This window comes from Anopheles marshallii, chromosome 3 (genome assembly GCF_943734725.1).
Source record: "Anopheles marshallii chromosome 3, idAnoMarsDA_429_01, whole genome shotgun sequence".
Lineage (NCBI taxonomy): Eukaryota > Metazoa > Arthropoda > Insecta > Diptera > Culicidae > Anopheles > Anopheles marshallii.
This window is the reverse complement of record NC_071327.1, coordinates 40,479,146-40,496,204: the sequence shown is the minus strand read 5'-3', so window position 1 is coordinate 40,496,204 and position 17,059 is coordinate 40,479,146. Positions and strand designations below refer to the sequence as shown.

General features: G+C 40.6%; 1 protein-coding gene across 1 annotated transcript; it reads left to right on the top strand.

The window, feature by feature from the left end:
• The first annotated feature begins 5,839 nt into the window (after positions 1 to 5,839).
• Positions 5,840 to 11,883, top strand: LOC128712597 (polycomb protein Sfmbt). Its single transcript, XM_053807488.1, has 6 exons — positions 5,840 to 6,025; positions 6,901 to 7,840; positions 8,319 to 9,629; positions 9,707 to 10,146; positions 10,210 to 10,513; positions 10,862 to 11,883. Exons 1-6 carry the CDS (start codon positions 5,840 to 5,842, stop codon positions 11,881 to 11,883), a joined length of 4,203 nt encoding a protein of 1,400 aa, XP_053663463.1.
• The last annotated feature ends 5,176 nt before the right edge of the window (positions 11,884 to 17,059 follow it).

The following is a 17,059-nucleotide window of genomic DNA, read 5'->3' as shown; positions in this document are numbered from 1 at the left end:
ATTTGGATCATTCTCAGCTGCAGGATACATAAAAGGTGCTTTTCGTTCAAAAACCGGTTCGTATCGCTTAGATTCATCAAATATGACGTCACGTACAACCACAATTCGCTGGGATCTTTCGTTCCATACACGGTATGCGTTATGGGAATATCCAACAAAAATTCCCTTCCATGACTTCGCGTCCATTTTCTTTCGGTGCTCCTTCGGAATGTGTACAAATACGCTACAACCAAATGTTCGTAAGTTAGTAATATCAGGTCTCTTACCTTCCCACATTTCGTATGGTGTAACACCAGATGGAATCGCACATGATGGGCTCCGATTCGTAAGATATGCTGCAGTTTGTATTGCCTGACCCCAAAATTTCTTGTCGATACCACTATCCTCCAGCATAGAACGTGCCTTTTCCACTAGAGTTCGATTCATACGTTCACTAACCCCGTTTTGTTCTGGAGTGTAGGGAACCGTCCACTCTACGTAGATGCCTCGTTGTTTGCAAAACCTCTCGAACATTTTGCTTCGATATTCTCCACCGTTGTCACAGCGAAGTCGACTTATTTTCTGCCCAAATTTTGCGGTTACTTGAGCTTCATATTCCTTGAACATATTGAATACTTCATCTTTTGATTCGATGAGAAACACCATTGTGAAATGCGACCAATCATCAATGAAAGTAACAAAATACTTCATACCACATATTCCAATTGGAGTTATTGGTCCACATACATCAGAATGGATCAGTTCCAGTACCCGTGACGATCTTTTTCCTTCGCGTATTGAAAACGGATTTCTAGTTTGCTTACCAAGCAAACACGGTTTACACATGAAATAATTCATGTCTTTGAAATCTTTCGAATCGCATGGCATTTTTACTCCTAATACCATTTGCTTACGAAAAAGATGTTCAAGGCTTTTACCGTTCAAGTGTCCATAGCGACGATGCCATAAATCCATATTTTCCGGTATACGACCATGTGTCAACATCACTTTGTTTCTGTCGAAATTCGATCTCCAGAACTTGAGCTCGTACAATTGTCCTTGTAGAGAACCACACGCTATGATGTCAGATCCACAATGAATTTTTACTTCTCCGTTCGAATACTCTACACGCATACCTGCCTTGTCCACACGCAATACCGAAAATAGGTTGCATCTCAGCTCAGGAACAAATAGTACATCGTGAATGATATATGTAGCATATTTACCATTCTTAAGCGTTATTACTTTCACTGTACCGGTGTATTCTGCAACGATTGTTTCACCGTCCTTCGCAATTGCTATTTCGACTGGATTCTGCAACGGATGCAACTTTTCGAATAGCGTCTTGTCGTTTACCAGATGATCCGAGCATCCTGAATCGATATACCATCGTATACGATTCGACTCAATGGGAACTGTATTTCCCCTGCTCACACCCACGAAACTTACGCTTTTATTTGATCCACCACCATGGTTTTCTGCATCAGCGAAATTTGCTCTCGGTTTCGCATGTGCAAACATTCTTTTCTTATCTTGCCGATCTTTTAATATGGGACATTCAGTGCGTTTGTGCCCAAACTTTTTACAATAGAAACACTTCAGTTTATGTTTCTGGGCTTTTCCAGCAAACGCCATGGAATCGTTCTTCTCGCTCATTTCTCCATTATTTTCTCGCTTCAAACTCTCGCTGAGAAGACGAGCCTTTACAAAGTCCAGCGTCATTTGTTCCGGAGGCAGTGTTTCTATGACAGTCACTAGCTGTCCATATGAACTCGGCATGGTTTGCAACAGGTAAAACACAACCAAACTTTCTTGTAGTTTGATTCCGGTTGCTTCCAAATCATGCACCATCCGCTCGAACCCGAGTAGGTGCGCTTGGAGAGAACCTGACTCCACAAACTTCATCGCTGAAAGCTTTTTCATAATATAGAACTGGCCACATGTTCCTTGACGTGCGAAAAGGTTTTCCAAAGTGGTCCAAATCTCTCGCGGGGTCTGTTTACCTTTTATATACTCCAACTGTGAGTCGGCAATATTCCGCACCAAAACCGATTTGCATTTAGCATCCTTCTTTTTCCTCTTCTTCAGCTGGTCCTCCTTGGTTTTCTTTACCTCAGCCGAATCAGTAGCCAATACTTTGCATTCCAAAGCCTTTTCCGCTTCAACACGAATGCAATCAATCAGATCCAGCTCCTCCAGCAACACTTCCGTCCGGAAGCTCCAGTTGCTGAAATTCGTACCATCGAAAAGATACACTTTCTTTTCTTCTTCCATTGGATCAACAGTATTCAGGGAGACTACGATGAGAAAAAAAAATAAACAGATGAACTAGGTTTGGGTTATACTGGGCCCATAACCTGAAATAGTTTTTCGGATGTAATAGAAGCTTGAGGCGACACGGACGACTTTCCTATCGGGAAGTGCAGAAGCACGTGTGTATATTTTAGGTTAAGAGTTTGACATTTTTGTCTACAGTGTTTGCAAAGAAAACAGCTACACCATGTAGCTAACTGTCAGGTTGCATCCTGACACTAATCTATAATACATACCAATCACAGTGAGAGCAATCTTAGTAGTGAGTTTTAGTGCATCAGTCAATGAACAAGAAGTGTAGCGAAAAACGTCGTCACATCGCACCCACCCTATGGGAAGGAACAGAAATAGGCGTAGTGATAGCATGGATAGCAAAAGCAATAAAATCAAGTAGAATAATATTCTCACCATACCCCACACGCACCAGTGGAAGAAAAAAACTATCATCCACAACAAATTGTGATTGGATGTTTGCAAATACACATATCAGCATTAACCGATGATGCGATAGTGTGATCCGTTGCGCAATTGCTGTAATTCCGATTAAATGTACTAGTTTTACCAACACAATAAAATAGAATCATTTCAATCAATGTGAGACCGATCGATTGTTGATTGTTTGTCTCATTTTGGTTTGCCGATTAAGATTATTTCTAGAGAAGAACAATAATGTTAAGAGCGATACCATTATCTAGTTACATTCCTCTTCTTCACATCTGTCACACATGGGCTCCTTTCGTTGCGTTCGTATTGCAGGTGGCTGGTAAGGATTACCCTCCAACTCCAGGTTTCTTTGAGGGACCTGCTCATCTTAATTGTTTAGAGCCCCCCCAATACCCCCAATTTGATTATATCATCCATCCTCTCAAAGGGGTTGGATTTCCCCATGAATCTAAGCACAGATATAGGGGTAGACATGCTATCTTTCTGTACGCCGTGGACGTATTAACAGGAAGAAGGGATTGTATAGGCTATACTATCTATCTAGAGTAGCATGTTGCAACTACAATGCCAAAAGAACTACAGAACGGTCGAGTTATTTTAACATTATTATTAATAAGAGATACCTCAGTGGTGTACAGATGGCAACATGACCATTACAAGGATGTCGTTTACTGCTACATGTAAAATACAAATTAACGAGAACCAAAAATAGTTACCTAAGGTTACCTAAGCTTTAGTGATTTAAACAAAAAGAAGAAATTTGTTCCTGCGAGATTCCTTTCAGGAATGTTAACGCTTACTAAGTAAAAATAGATGGGTCCTCTTAACGCCAAAGGCAAGCACCGTCCTCTGCCAATGCTATATCCCGACTTTTCTGTATCCCGACAGATACATCAACTACATCACACCATCTCAAACCTACCATGCTTTCCCTAACAATGTGGACGTCCTATACGTACTTTACAGGATCCGGGAGTAGTCCAGAGTCATTGCAATGGTATAATCAACCCATCGGAGCCTGGCGATTCTAATTCGCGTTATAGGTCGAGAACTCGTCATTGCAGCGGATCGCATTATCCTTCTACACATACGGAGAAGGTGTCCCTAGTTTTGGACAGAGTACGCGCATCAGATGCGTATGCCAATACCATATTACGGAGAGTAGTTTCCTCAGATTGGAAAAAATCGGTTGGCAGCCAACCTATACAACATCATCAATGCTATTGTCACACCCGTACGCCACCCTTGTGCAATTTTGGGTTTCTTAAAAATTACAAATTCAACGCGGATTCTCGTCTGAATAAAGGGCATGGCCCTATGTCTGGTTTCATTTATAACTCGAATCACAATTATGCTTTCCATGCTTTATTATCTACCCTCACTCTAATGTCTGAAGTAAAAACTGTTTAGTTGTAATCACTATGTTTCTACTATTACTTGTCGTGTATGTACAATATTATTTAAACTAACCAACAATTTTAAACTAACCGCTTTTGCGTGTAGAAACACGATCCGAAGTGACGTGATCTCGTTGACACTGCGCTGCAGAGTTGCCATACTTTCTGGTTTTGGATAATCTATCGTTTACCCAAGGTTCATAGAATCAGTTCTCCGAATCTTTGAAATGGCAACGGTCTCATTCTCAACAACGCAAATTGTATGCTTAAAAACGTTAAAACTCGTTTTGCAACAATCTAAGATATAACCAGGTATACTGTAACTCGCATTGCGCAAAGAAATACCATTTTTATGTGCTAAAAATCATGCATTTCGCAACCGAATTTGCCAGCCCGCAATGTCACTTTTGACATTTGCCATGGTGATCAGTGCTGTCAGTGTACCTCATCCGTACGCAACGCGTTTGCAACCACCTTCGCTGTACACACTTGGTTTCGCGCTTTGGAGTGCAAGATATTTTTTTACCAGCGCGTTTTTTGTATTTTTCTCGCTCATCGATACAAGCTGCAAGGAGCACTCTAAAAACAATAGCGCGAAACGTTGCGTTGCAATAGATTAATCGTATCGGAGACAACTCGTATACACGCGGCATTACCAGCGCTACCGAATAAGCAGGTAGCCAAGACGGCTTGGGAAGCGAAAAATTCATACGGCTGCTGCTACTTCCCCGCCAGAGACGGGAAAAACGCAAGCTCGATATGTCGTGCTAATGGTCAAATATGAATGGTGAGTATGTTTTTGTGGCAGATATTGTTGCGTATAAGCCGTACGAAAGTGTTCCGCTAGCCAAAAGGATGAGATTACCGAAAACGAGGTACACGAAGTAGCCTTCCGTTTCATTAAGCCAAACAGGAAGGAAAGAAGAAAGGAAGAAACAGCCATATGACAGGCGGAGTGTCGAAGATTGTGTTGTGTTTGTGTGATGTATGCGTGTGTGTGTTTGTGTGTATTGTTCATCGTTTCCTTTGCAAGCTTCTTGCTAATGAGCATCCTTAAAATGTGTTATTTTCTCTCTTTTTCCAAATAGTGAAGTGCGTTTAAATGGATGGCCTTATATTTTCAAAGCGGTAAGATATTGCAGCGCCGTTTTGTATGCTTATGTTTTCATTTATTTTGCGCCGGTTGGTGACCCAAACATTGAATTTATGGTGTGAATGTAAACGATAGGTTTTAAATAGTTGTTAAACATGTACAATGTGTATTTCATAATACTTGAATCAGTGCAATCGTTGTCTTTGCAACACATTGCGAATAGAGCCTAAAAGAAAATTATAAAATATACCCGCTTCTCGTTGAAAGGAATCGTGCAATTATTGTCATACGTTAGAATACGATTGTGTTATGCGTATGTGTATGTGTGTGTGTGTGTTGCATTTAACACAGGCGTTTTGATAATGCATCTCCAGTTTTTATTTATTGTTTTTATATTATTAGATGTACGATTTTATTCTAGAGAAACAAACCAATGGGGCACTATGATCTAGCTCGTTTCGGTATTATTTTAACTACTTGCTCATTACAGCCAAACTCCAAAGTACTACTGTCAACCAACACATGCATAATCAAACATGCACACACACACATGTACGAAAGCTCACGATATTCTCTGCACAATGGTGTGTATGTTTATTCTGGCACTAAACATATGAAACTTATTCCTTTCGTTTTAGCTTTCAATCGAGTGTTGCCTAGTATGAATCCACAGGAGTTTGGTACTATGGTTTGGATGGGACAGCTTGCTTCACCGCTTGATGAGAACATAACAAATTACTACGGACCACCGCCGATACCAAGCGTTATGGAAGACATCACACAACAGACCCAAACTATGGTAAGGCAATAGCAAATATTTCAAACGTAAATATCCTTTACATATCTTCAACGAGATATGTTTATCTGTGTTCCAAGTATGCTTAACATTCCGGTTTGCTGAGGCAAAAAATAAGTTATAACATTCGCATTTTACTTTACGCGACATCAAGAAAGATTGTTTTTTTTTTTTCTATTAAGTAGTCGTCAAACACAAACAAAACAAACACTTGTTTGGCATTAGGACACCCATTCTCACGTGGCTAACAATAAAACAGCTATTGCTTCAGTTGCTGTATGTTATTTTGTGTTTTTGGTTTCTCATCTTGTCTAATTTGCATTTCTTTTTTCTTCTATTTTCCCCCTTTTTATGCTTGTTTGGTTTTGTCTTACGTTTATGTTAAAAAAAACACCCACACACACACACACACAAACGATGGATCTGATGCACACCACCCGCGCCATCCTTCATCATTGTAACGTTGTGTCACCGTTGAATCGAATATGTCTTCTGAACAAACGAAATTGGTATCAAATGTACCTCAAAATACTCGTACGATCCCGTGATTTCAATCGATGCTTGATGTTATTTTGAACTATCGTAATCGAAAACTCTCGCCATAAACTATTTCCCACTCTATCGTCACTAAAAATAATATTAATTATATTACCGTGCAATGTTTATGTTTTACATCCAACCAATTATGTACGTGTGAATTCCGGTGTTAATAACTGTTTGACGTTGATAATTGTTAATTAATTTCTGTGTGCATGTGTGTATACACACGAATACGTGTCGAATTTCTGGCGCATGTTGTTTCTCTATCAAAACATCTTTATTCGGGCGAACGCATATATGGTCATCATTGGAATTGACACACTCTTGGTAACGAGCAGGACATGAATCCTGCTGCCATTAGTTCGCTCATGAGTGAATACGGTGGACACTTGACGGCTATACCCACGCCGTCCGGTTTGGCCGCAGTGCCGAATGCTGCGGAGGCACTGGCACTGACTAATCCGGAATTGTTCAATATTCAGCAGCAGCAACAGCAGCAGCAGCAGGTGCAACATCATCAGCAACTACTGCAACAACAGCTTGCACTGAGTGGATATGGATTTTTGGACCAAACCGCTGCAATAGCCGCTGCGAATAACGTCACAACGCATGGCGATACACCACCGACAGCAGCAGGTCTGGCCGGTATTGGCATGCGTCTAATGGACGCGAGTGGGAAGCTTGCGGTCAACAACAGGACACTGGCATCGACAGGTACTGTAGCTGCAACTTCATCTCCAGCCTCGGACGATGATGGTAATACTGAAGGACTGGAGGGCCCTGGAGAAGATGAGGATCATGCCGCGTTGGAAAATTATGAACAGTATCAACAGATGATCAATAATAGCACAGGAAATGATTACCTTTCCGTGTCCGGTCAGGACAATTTGCTACCGTACAAGTTTATGAACGATCCAGCTATGCTGCAGCATCACTTCCTTGATTATGACGTTATGGCGGATGCATCGAACAGCAACAGTAGTAATAGCAATAGCCGTTGCAGTCCCGGCACAACGGAAACAATGGACGTAGACCATCAGAGTGCCGTATCGAATCAATCGAATTCACGATTCCAACAGCAGCAGCAACGGCAGCAAGAATCACTTGGCAGTGGAGTATCGTATCCTGCTACGCTTTACGGCGGCCCAATGCCGGTTGAGCGATATCCCAGTAAAAAGATTAGACCAGTGAAGCGACCTGGTCTGGTACTGAAAACCCCTATAGCTTACAAAGGTGACATAGATCCGTCGGTGATTCCTATACAACGCGATGGCATGGGTAGGTTTTCTTTAGTTATTATGTTTTTTTAATCATATTACATTTATTTGCCTCCATTTCGATTCGCTATGATTTTACTGTGTGCAGGTAGTACTAATTAGTCTTTTATGTTAAAGTATTTTTCTCCCTTGCATTTACATATCACGCCATATACACTGTGCACTTCATTTTCTTGATAAAAGAAAAGAAACGACAGATCAATTTTGGTTTTATTTAAACATACATGAAGCCATCAAGATATGGAATGGAATCAATCTTATAGTAAAATGATGAAAGCTTCTTTTCAAGTTTACTTTATTATTTAGTTTTTTATTACTAAATTCAATCTTCAATTTCACACAAAGTAAACAGAACAGAAGAAGAGTTTCTTTGCCGTCTAATGAGCCCTAAGTTAAAATCCCTTCCTTTATTTGTGATAATCTGTCAGTGATAAGATGTTGTAATGTTTCACCATATCCTGTGTTGTTTGTTTTTTTAGCAATCTGTGAAAAATGCGGTGCCATCGGTGTAAAACATTCGTTCTATACAAAGCAACGACGGTTTTGTAGTTTGGCATGTGCTCGCTCATTCGAATCACTACGCGTGTACAGTGCACCGTTCCGAACAGGACCTGGAAACAAAGTACCGGGCACGGCAAACGACGACAACAGCAGACATCTGGCCACGTCCTCGTTGACCGACAACACATCGTCCTCCAGCATCGGGTTGCTATCGACACCACCCGACCAATTAATAGACGATTCGAATCTGTCCTCGGGGGACGTGGATAGCAAACGTGTGCCGTTACAGCAACTGCATCAGCATCAAGAACAAGTACAAACGATCGGCTATCGGTTTAAGATGTCTGGAACATCGCATACTCAGCCGATATCTGTCAGTGGCGGAGGTATCCATAGCAATAGTAATAGTCACGATGGCAGTAGTAGTGCCACGAATGGTATGTTTGGTGGTAAGATGGTTGGTGGCGCTGGCATGCTACAAGAACTATTGCCACAGGAGGAAATTCCTCAGCTACCAAAGGGGAACCGTTTACCATCCCCGTGTCCACAGGACGATCGTATCAACAGCATTCGTCGGAAACCGAATGAGTTTCACAATTCTTATGATTGGACGCAAGCATTAGCGGAACCAAAGTTTTACGCCGCTCCCGTCACCTGTTTCAAGCACGCGCCCGGTTACGATATGTGGCCAAACGTTGTGATTGGTATGAAGGTGGAGGTGGAAAACACGGACTGTGATGTACCGCAGGCCCTAATTGGAGGAATACCGCATAGCTTCTGGGTGGCGACCGTGTTACGCATTTGTGGTTACAAGGCATTATTACGCTACGAAGGTTTCGATGGCGATGCTTCGAAGGATTTCTGGGTTAATCTATGCTCGGCCGAAGTTCACCCGGTGGGTTGGTGTGCTACACGCGGCAAACCGCTGATTCCACCAAAGAGCATTGAGAAACCGTCCCCGGACTGGAAGGAGTTTCTCGTGGCAAGGCTCTCGAATGCGCGCACTCTTCCGTCGACATTCTACAATAAAATTAGTGATAGTTTTAAGTCACGGTTTCGCGTTGGTTTGAATCTGGAAGTGGTGGATAAAAATCGCATCTCGCAAGTGAAACTAGCGACGATCAGTAAGATCATCGGCAAACGATTGTACGTACGGTACTACGACAGTTCACCGGATGATTATGGGTTCTGGTGTCACGAGGATTCACCGCTGATACATCCCGTAGGTTGGGCAACGACGGTAGGACACAACTTGGCGGCACCGGAGGAATACATGGACAGGATGAATGGTATTGTATTACGTTCGCTGTTCAATCGCACGACATTGTTATGTGGGTATATCAATTTGTTTTGTCTTTCATTTTAGCGGCAAGTGATCAAATTTTAGAGCCACACGAAGACGATGCTACGATGGACCTGTTTAAAACGAACTTCCAGTTTGAAGAGTATTGTTACGATGGAAAACAAACAGGGTTCGAGGAAAACATGAAGCTGGAAGCTGTCGATCCACTAAACCTTTCCTCGATCTGTGTTGCCACCGTGATGACGGTACTGAAGTTCGGCTACATCATGGTACGCATCGATTCGTACGATCCGGACATTAACGGGGCGGATTGGTTTTGCTATCACGAAAAATCGCCTTGCATTTTTCCGGTTGGATTCTGTGCAAAGAACAGTATAACCCTAACACCACCGAAAGGATACGATCACAGTACCTTCACCTGGGAACAATATCTGCTGGACACCAAGTGTAAACCGGCGACGGAGGATATTTTTCACCGAGACCAAATACGACAACGTTTTAAGGTAAGTGTCTAGTGGCATTCATATGAACAAAGAAAGTTTAACATGATTTGGTGTGTGCGATAGGTTGGAATGAAATTGGAATCTGCTGACCTAATGGACCCAAGACTGATCTGTGTTGCAACGATTGCGCGGGTGGTTGGTCGTTTGCTAAAGGTACACTTTGATGGTTGGGAAGATGAGTATGATCAGTGGTTGGATAGTGAAAGTCCCGATATATATCCTATTGGCTGGTGTGTGCTTGTCGGTCACAAATTGGAGGGTCCACGTATTTTGCCAAAGGTTGTACCGACGCAAAAGATTTCACCCAAAACGACGAAAAAAGGTAAAAGAAAGAAGAAGCTGAAAATGGAGCCACCACAAGATGACGGTAAGTTGGAAAGAGACTTTAAAATTAAATGTAATTGAGTTAGCTGGTATTGGCAGGACCAGCCCAGCTTAACATTCGTTTAGTTTTTAGTTAGAATATAATGCTGGTGTACATACTGTAGAGTGGGTATTCTAGTGTAAATTTAGTTTTGAACTAGCTAATCTGCTGGAAATTGAAGATCACTTTCTACCATGTACCAGCACTAATATTTAGTGATTGTAAATAGTCGAATGTAATTAGATTAATATTATTTCCGCATTCTGCAACAATATAACCATCATCATCAAACACACGATTAACACATATTAACTTTTCCTCTCATCGATCTCAACCGTTTATCTCCTTCAGAAATAATAGGTTGTACATATTATATCGATAATTTTGCAGCCCAACCAGCGCCCACGACACGAACGGCAAGAATAAAAAAGGAGCAAGAACACTTTGAGCAGCAGAAACTGTTGTCCGCAAACCCAGGCCAATTCGACTACAGTTCGCTCGGCCAGATGGTTCCGACCGAACTGGGCGGTCAGCTATCGCAACAGTATTCGAGTGACACTGGCACCCCATTGCTGATGGGCAATCAAATGCAAATGCAACATAATCATCAACCTCCGGAGCTGGGCATTGGATTGAGTGGTGGGTGCGTCACCAGTGCATCGACTGCGTTACACACATTTATCAAACACGAAACGAACCACGACACAACAACATCGCTGCTGGGTGGAACAAGTTTGCTCGGACCAATCTTCGATCAATCACCCGGTGGAACCACCAGTGGACCGGCAACCGCTACTGTAGGGCCGGGCAACACGGATACGGACGAAGTAGATATGCGTACGGAGGACGAGGATGGTGAGTCCAGTTCTGCTACCGGGCTTCCGTCTACAGCACCGTCGTCGGAGATTGCGGACAACGAGATAGACAAAACGATACCTAGACTTATTCACCACGATTCAGCAAATAGTGGCGGATCACCAGACTCGGTCGGTGGTGGTACGGCCGGTGGTCTCAGTAACTCGAACGGCAGTAACTCCGGTTTGGTCGGCGTAAGTGGCATACTGAACTCAACGTCCTCCTTCGGTATGGCAGTTTCGAACAGTGGCCAGATCATGCCAGAAAGCTGGGAAGTGAAAGACGTTGCGACTTTTCTTACGATCAATGATTGTGCCGTACATGCGGAACAGTTTGTGCAGAACGATATCGATGGCAAACGTTTGCTGCAGCTCAGTAAGGACGATATTATTACGTTGCTAAATCTGAAGGTAGGCCCGGCGCTAAAAATTTTCGATCTCATTCAGCAACTAAAGTGTAAAATCGATCCGACCAAATTGCGCCACCTTTCTAAAGGGACCGGCAAAAAGTTTCTCTAGTAGCTATCACTTTTGTTTGCAGCCTGCAGCTCCTTTCTATGAAGAATGGACGTTTTTGGATTTTTTTGGTTTTCTTTCTATTTTTCTTAGCCTAATTAATTTGTCTCTCACCGAGAGCACGCCACTTCACTGGACACTTGTTCAACCTACTCGCATTCACCTGTTGTTGGTCCTTTTTATTTTTTTGCAGTTTTCTCTTTTTCATACACGATCTTTTTGATCGTGTTCTTTACATTTGCATTGAACTCTTCGATGATAACCGAATTACGGGAGTAGAAATTTGAAAGCAGTTTAGAGTTATTGATCACTGCAATATTATTCGTTCTATTATTTTGTTGTTGTAAGAAACTCGGAGAAATCAGTAGTTTCGGGGCGATACGTAACTATTATTGTTTTCTTATTGGAGCCGAGTGTTCAGTTTAAACATTGGGCTTGAAATTTTAATTCGGTCAAGAACAAAAAATACTTCACAAAACAAGGAAATAATGTTTCGAAATGTCAGAGCAAACATTAAACTATTGGTACATTTAATATTACTATCAAACCTTTTCTTCCTCTAACATACACCCAGTTTTTGTACACGATGATGTTTTATTCCAATGAACTTGAAATATATAGAATTTTTTCAACAACTGTTAGAATGTCCTCTCACCATTCAAATACAAAAAATAGCGTCAAAGCATCGTATTATAATTAGTTAATTTCGTTTTTTCTTGCACATGATGTATGTGTCGTACTAAATTGTTTTACTAGGCAAGCAACCAATTTCATGAATAACTTATCCTTTGAGGGATATTCAATGAAAGGAAGCTTTTTTTCTAAACAGAAGATGTATGGAACAAAAGAAGGTGAAAGCAAAGGAATGTAGAAACCGTTTTTTAGTAAGTTTTGTATAGCAAATTCAGGAAAGAATACAATACAAATGGTACTATCAGCAGACGGCTCAGCAAACGCAATGAAGCATAACATAAAGAAAATACATATGTTAACACAACTGGAACACACCAATCAGGGATAAATATCCAGCAAAACAGCAGTAGCATTGTATAGCGGCCTCTTAAGCGCAGAGTGATTGAAAGACTTTCGTAACAAATGAATCTGTCATCCATCAGAAAATCAATACAAATCCGGTTTAGTAAGATTTAAGAATCTTCCAAACATAAGCCTAGTAGCACTTTATAACCAAAAAAACTGATCTTAATCATATGCAACAGCAGCACAGTACAAACAAATTGGTTAATTCCCATCCATACCATTTTTTATTTGTAGGCTTTGTTGTTTTGAGGGAAACAAATCAAATTGAAATACAATTTGATTATGCGAACAATATCGACAAGTCAACAACGCAACACAAAAATAGTACGCTAAAATTTCGATATTAATTTACAACATCCTTTTCGATTTATTTAACCGTTCGATGTATAAACTTGTAAGCGAATAAGCTTAGCCGTAGGATGAGTATACATTTTTGATTGGACTATTGTTGCATACTGCACAGTTTTGTTTTGTTTCTCAGCATCATGCCCTGGACCAATTCTGAGCTTCTGCGCTTGTTGAACTTTAAACTGTCTTTGGGTGATTATGGGCAATACTTAAATAAAAAAATCCTAACGATGAAAACCCAGGCCCAGATCAATTCGGTGGAAACGTTGTCTCCCATCATTGCAAAAGACAATTGTGCAGCAATGTTAAATGTTTTTTGCTTGATCCGTACATAGCTAAAGGATCTTTCCGAATTTCACTTGATACTCGTTGTAACTTCAGCCAAAAATGAGTCAACTTTTTGCAAAGTATATGCATCCAGTACAGGACACTAAACTATGAAATTAAAGTTCAACAGTGGCATAACCCATCTGATTTTATTAAGCTACAAAACTGTAACCACTAGCACATATTGATTTTTAATGTACCATTAGGATTGTTTTTGCAATTAAATGTGTTTTCTTTAAAAATGAAAGCACACACAGCTGCTAATAAAAGAGCACTAACGTAACAAATCAAAACCCTTCAAACTGCACCAAATGTCAGGTTTAGATTTCATATTAATTTTCACACCATAAGTTGATTAGAACAGTACACAGAGAAGAAACAGTCAATGTTGGCTGTAAGGTTTATTGCAATGAACCACTGCGCTTCTTCAGTGTGCGTGTGGAAAGTTGTGGACAAAACAGTGTTGCCTGCAAACAAATAGAGCATGTTAGAAGATTAAAGCTTAGTTTGAGTTCATACTGGAACATAAAACTATCTTTATTCGAAAACATAAACTGTAAAAAGCGATATCGTTTTAAGTATGGTAGCCCCCCGGGCTAAGTTGTCGCCAGACCAAAATGTCTGAAGTAGATATTACAATTCATGAACCGTACAGCACAGTTATGAAAGCTGGTGAAATGCGACAATGCAGTGAATCTGAGTGAATGAAATTTAAAGTTAAGCGTTGATACACAAAACAAAAGAAAAACTGTACAGCTATATTATAGGATGTAAGCCAGTAGGATGAAAACAGTGCAGCACGTATGAGTTTAGAGTATGTATAACACGTTAAGATGAGAAAACTCCAATCAACCGGATATGGCCAGAATTTGGAGTCTGTGCGTGCAAACGCAAAACCGAGTAATTATTTTATTAAAAAATATATCTACACACAAGGATAGTGATGTTGTTGGGTGCATTCAATAGTTATGACCGAAATTAAATTGTTATAAGCTAGTTAGTAACTTTACACATAAAAACAAAAATCAACAGATCCGAGCCAAAAATAATTGGATGAAACTGCTGAAGTTTAACCTTTCTGATGATGATAATCTTTGATTTTCTACAGGAGTTCTCTTAGCCGAAAACGGCCGAGCGCCACTGTCTGCCAATCCGTCTGGCAGACACATCAACGCTGTCGCTCTAGCTCAGGCAATTGGGACTAGCACGCCTTCTCTGTCCATCGGGAACTGCCTAAAAGAACTTTACCAGTCATTACGGTATAATTCTCGTTACATGACCAGTTCATCGGAGCCTGCTGGTTCTCATTCGCTTTACGAAAATGAGTTAATCGTTCAGATCGTTCAGCCTCCACTCCCATATTATCCTTATTTCAACAAGGGGTTAAATATCATTCTGAAAACAGCGTTCCGCTCGAACACGACCAAAAGGAGGATTTCTTCAATTTTCGAACAGATGTATACTTGTTACTTATTCAACTCATTCGTGAGCGATTCAAACTATCTCACTAGTAGATGGTATAGTGTCACTCTCATTGCTATCAATAAAAATAAAAAAAGTTATCCTTCGTTTGGAGAATAAACCGTGTAAATCCATAGATATATCAGATGTACCAGTTAAAACATTTTCCCAGTTGTATTGGTGTACTAATTCCAACACACTAGGTATGTGCGAAGAAATGTTTATACTAGATTAAAGACGTTGTTTGGTAATGTCTTGAAAATTAATCTCTTGATTGAGCTCCAGGTTCATCGACTACTAATTATTTTTGTACTACTTATTTTACTGCAAGACTGCAAATAATTATTGGCACATACTACAGAACGCACCTGAGAACTTTACAATATACAGGACACTGTTAATCAATGCCCAATCAATGCCTACAGCGATGTTTTTCAGGGCTTTTCTTTATTGTTAAGAATGTTATATTTTTTTCTTTAGTTTGTGGTGATCATGCTTCAATCTTTAGCACACTGTTTTATCATATCAACATCAATATGTGAGAAAAATTGTAGGGCTATGGTAGCTACATGCATCATATTTTAGTACTTCACTGTGATGAACCAACGTACGATATGAATTTAGACGAAGTTATGTTGCTTGGGTCAGCTTTTCGTTAAAAACAGGGGTAGTGGAGCAAAATGATTTTTACACAGACATTTCAGTTAAAATCACAGATTTTGGGTGTTTGAGCTGTTCGAACTTTGAACCACATGATAGCGATAAAATGTTTTCGTAAATATAGGCAAGGGGTTGCAGCTTTTTTCTAACAACCGTGTAAAATCTTGACCTCCTTTAAAAATTTTTTTAATTCCATCGGCATTTGAATTTTCGAAGAATTGACTGACCAGGGCGTTGCATATGGTTCTTGAATGGAGTGTCTTTGAAATTTGATAGTAAAAAATTGAATTCTGCGTGAAAACTCCACGAAATGTCCTATTTTTTTTTAATCCGCGTAAGTCGAGTATCGCGTAACTCTATTGACTGTGCTTGCAATGAACGTTTTAATTCACTAAAAACTTGCCGTGCCACGGTCATTTACTTTTTCCAGCAAAACTAATTCAAATTGTTGCATGATTTACAGCACGTTTAATGAATGTTTGATCGCTGATTTCGTTTGATTTGAGATCAAGTTTACCCTATAGTGGAACTCACGGACGCTATAAGCTTTCCTCCCTTGCAATGGCATTTGTCCATCTTGTACCAGATGACTTAAACCGGCTCAAAAATATGGTTTACTAACTGTGACTTGAAAAACTCTCCGATGAATAGTACAACATGTTCATAAACTAATAATTAACTTATAAACAAACAAAAGTACATTTATCCCATCTTATACACATTGTTATACAGTGAGTTTCAATTCCATCATTTAAGGCACTAAGCGGAACGTAACTGACAGAGAAATTTGTTAAATGGAATCGTTGCACTCTTGCGCGCGCACACACACTTCGCTACTTTTAAATTTTTATTCTCATACGCCCTAGTGGGGATTCTCACACAGCTAAACATCTCTACCTATCTCTCACACAGGCGCAAAGCGTCTCGGGATTTGTGATTGCCATTCGAGTTTGAATATTATTTATTTGATCTTTGTATTCACAAAGTAACGTAAACAAACGCACAGCAGTTCGAAATAAGCAAATAGCGCCAAGTTTACGGTTGCAAAACGTCGATTCCGGTCCACAATTCGAACCATGTGAAAACCCTTCTACGCACACTACTGCACGGCCGAAAACACCGACAGTGTGTTTGGAAGTGTGCGTTTAGATATGTGCGAGAGAGAAAGAGAGGGAGAGAAAAGAGAGGATTTTCCTGTACGCTTTATATATTCACCCGGCGTATTATTTACCCGGTGCTGCGTTAGTGTGTGTGGTGTGAGCAAATATCGAACGCGTTCGACTCAGCTGTTTCCCGCCACCTAGAATTCCCAGAAATCAACCGAGAGCCATCAAAGCGTGTTGTG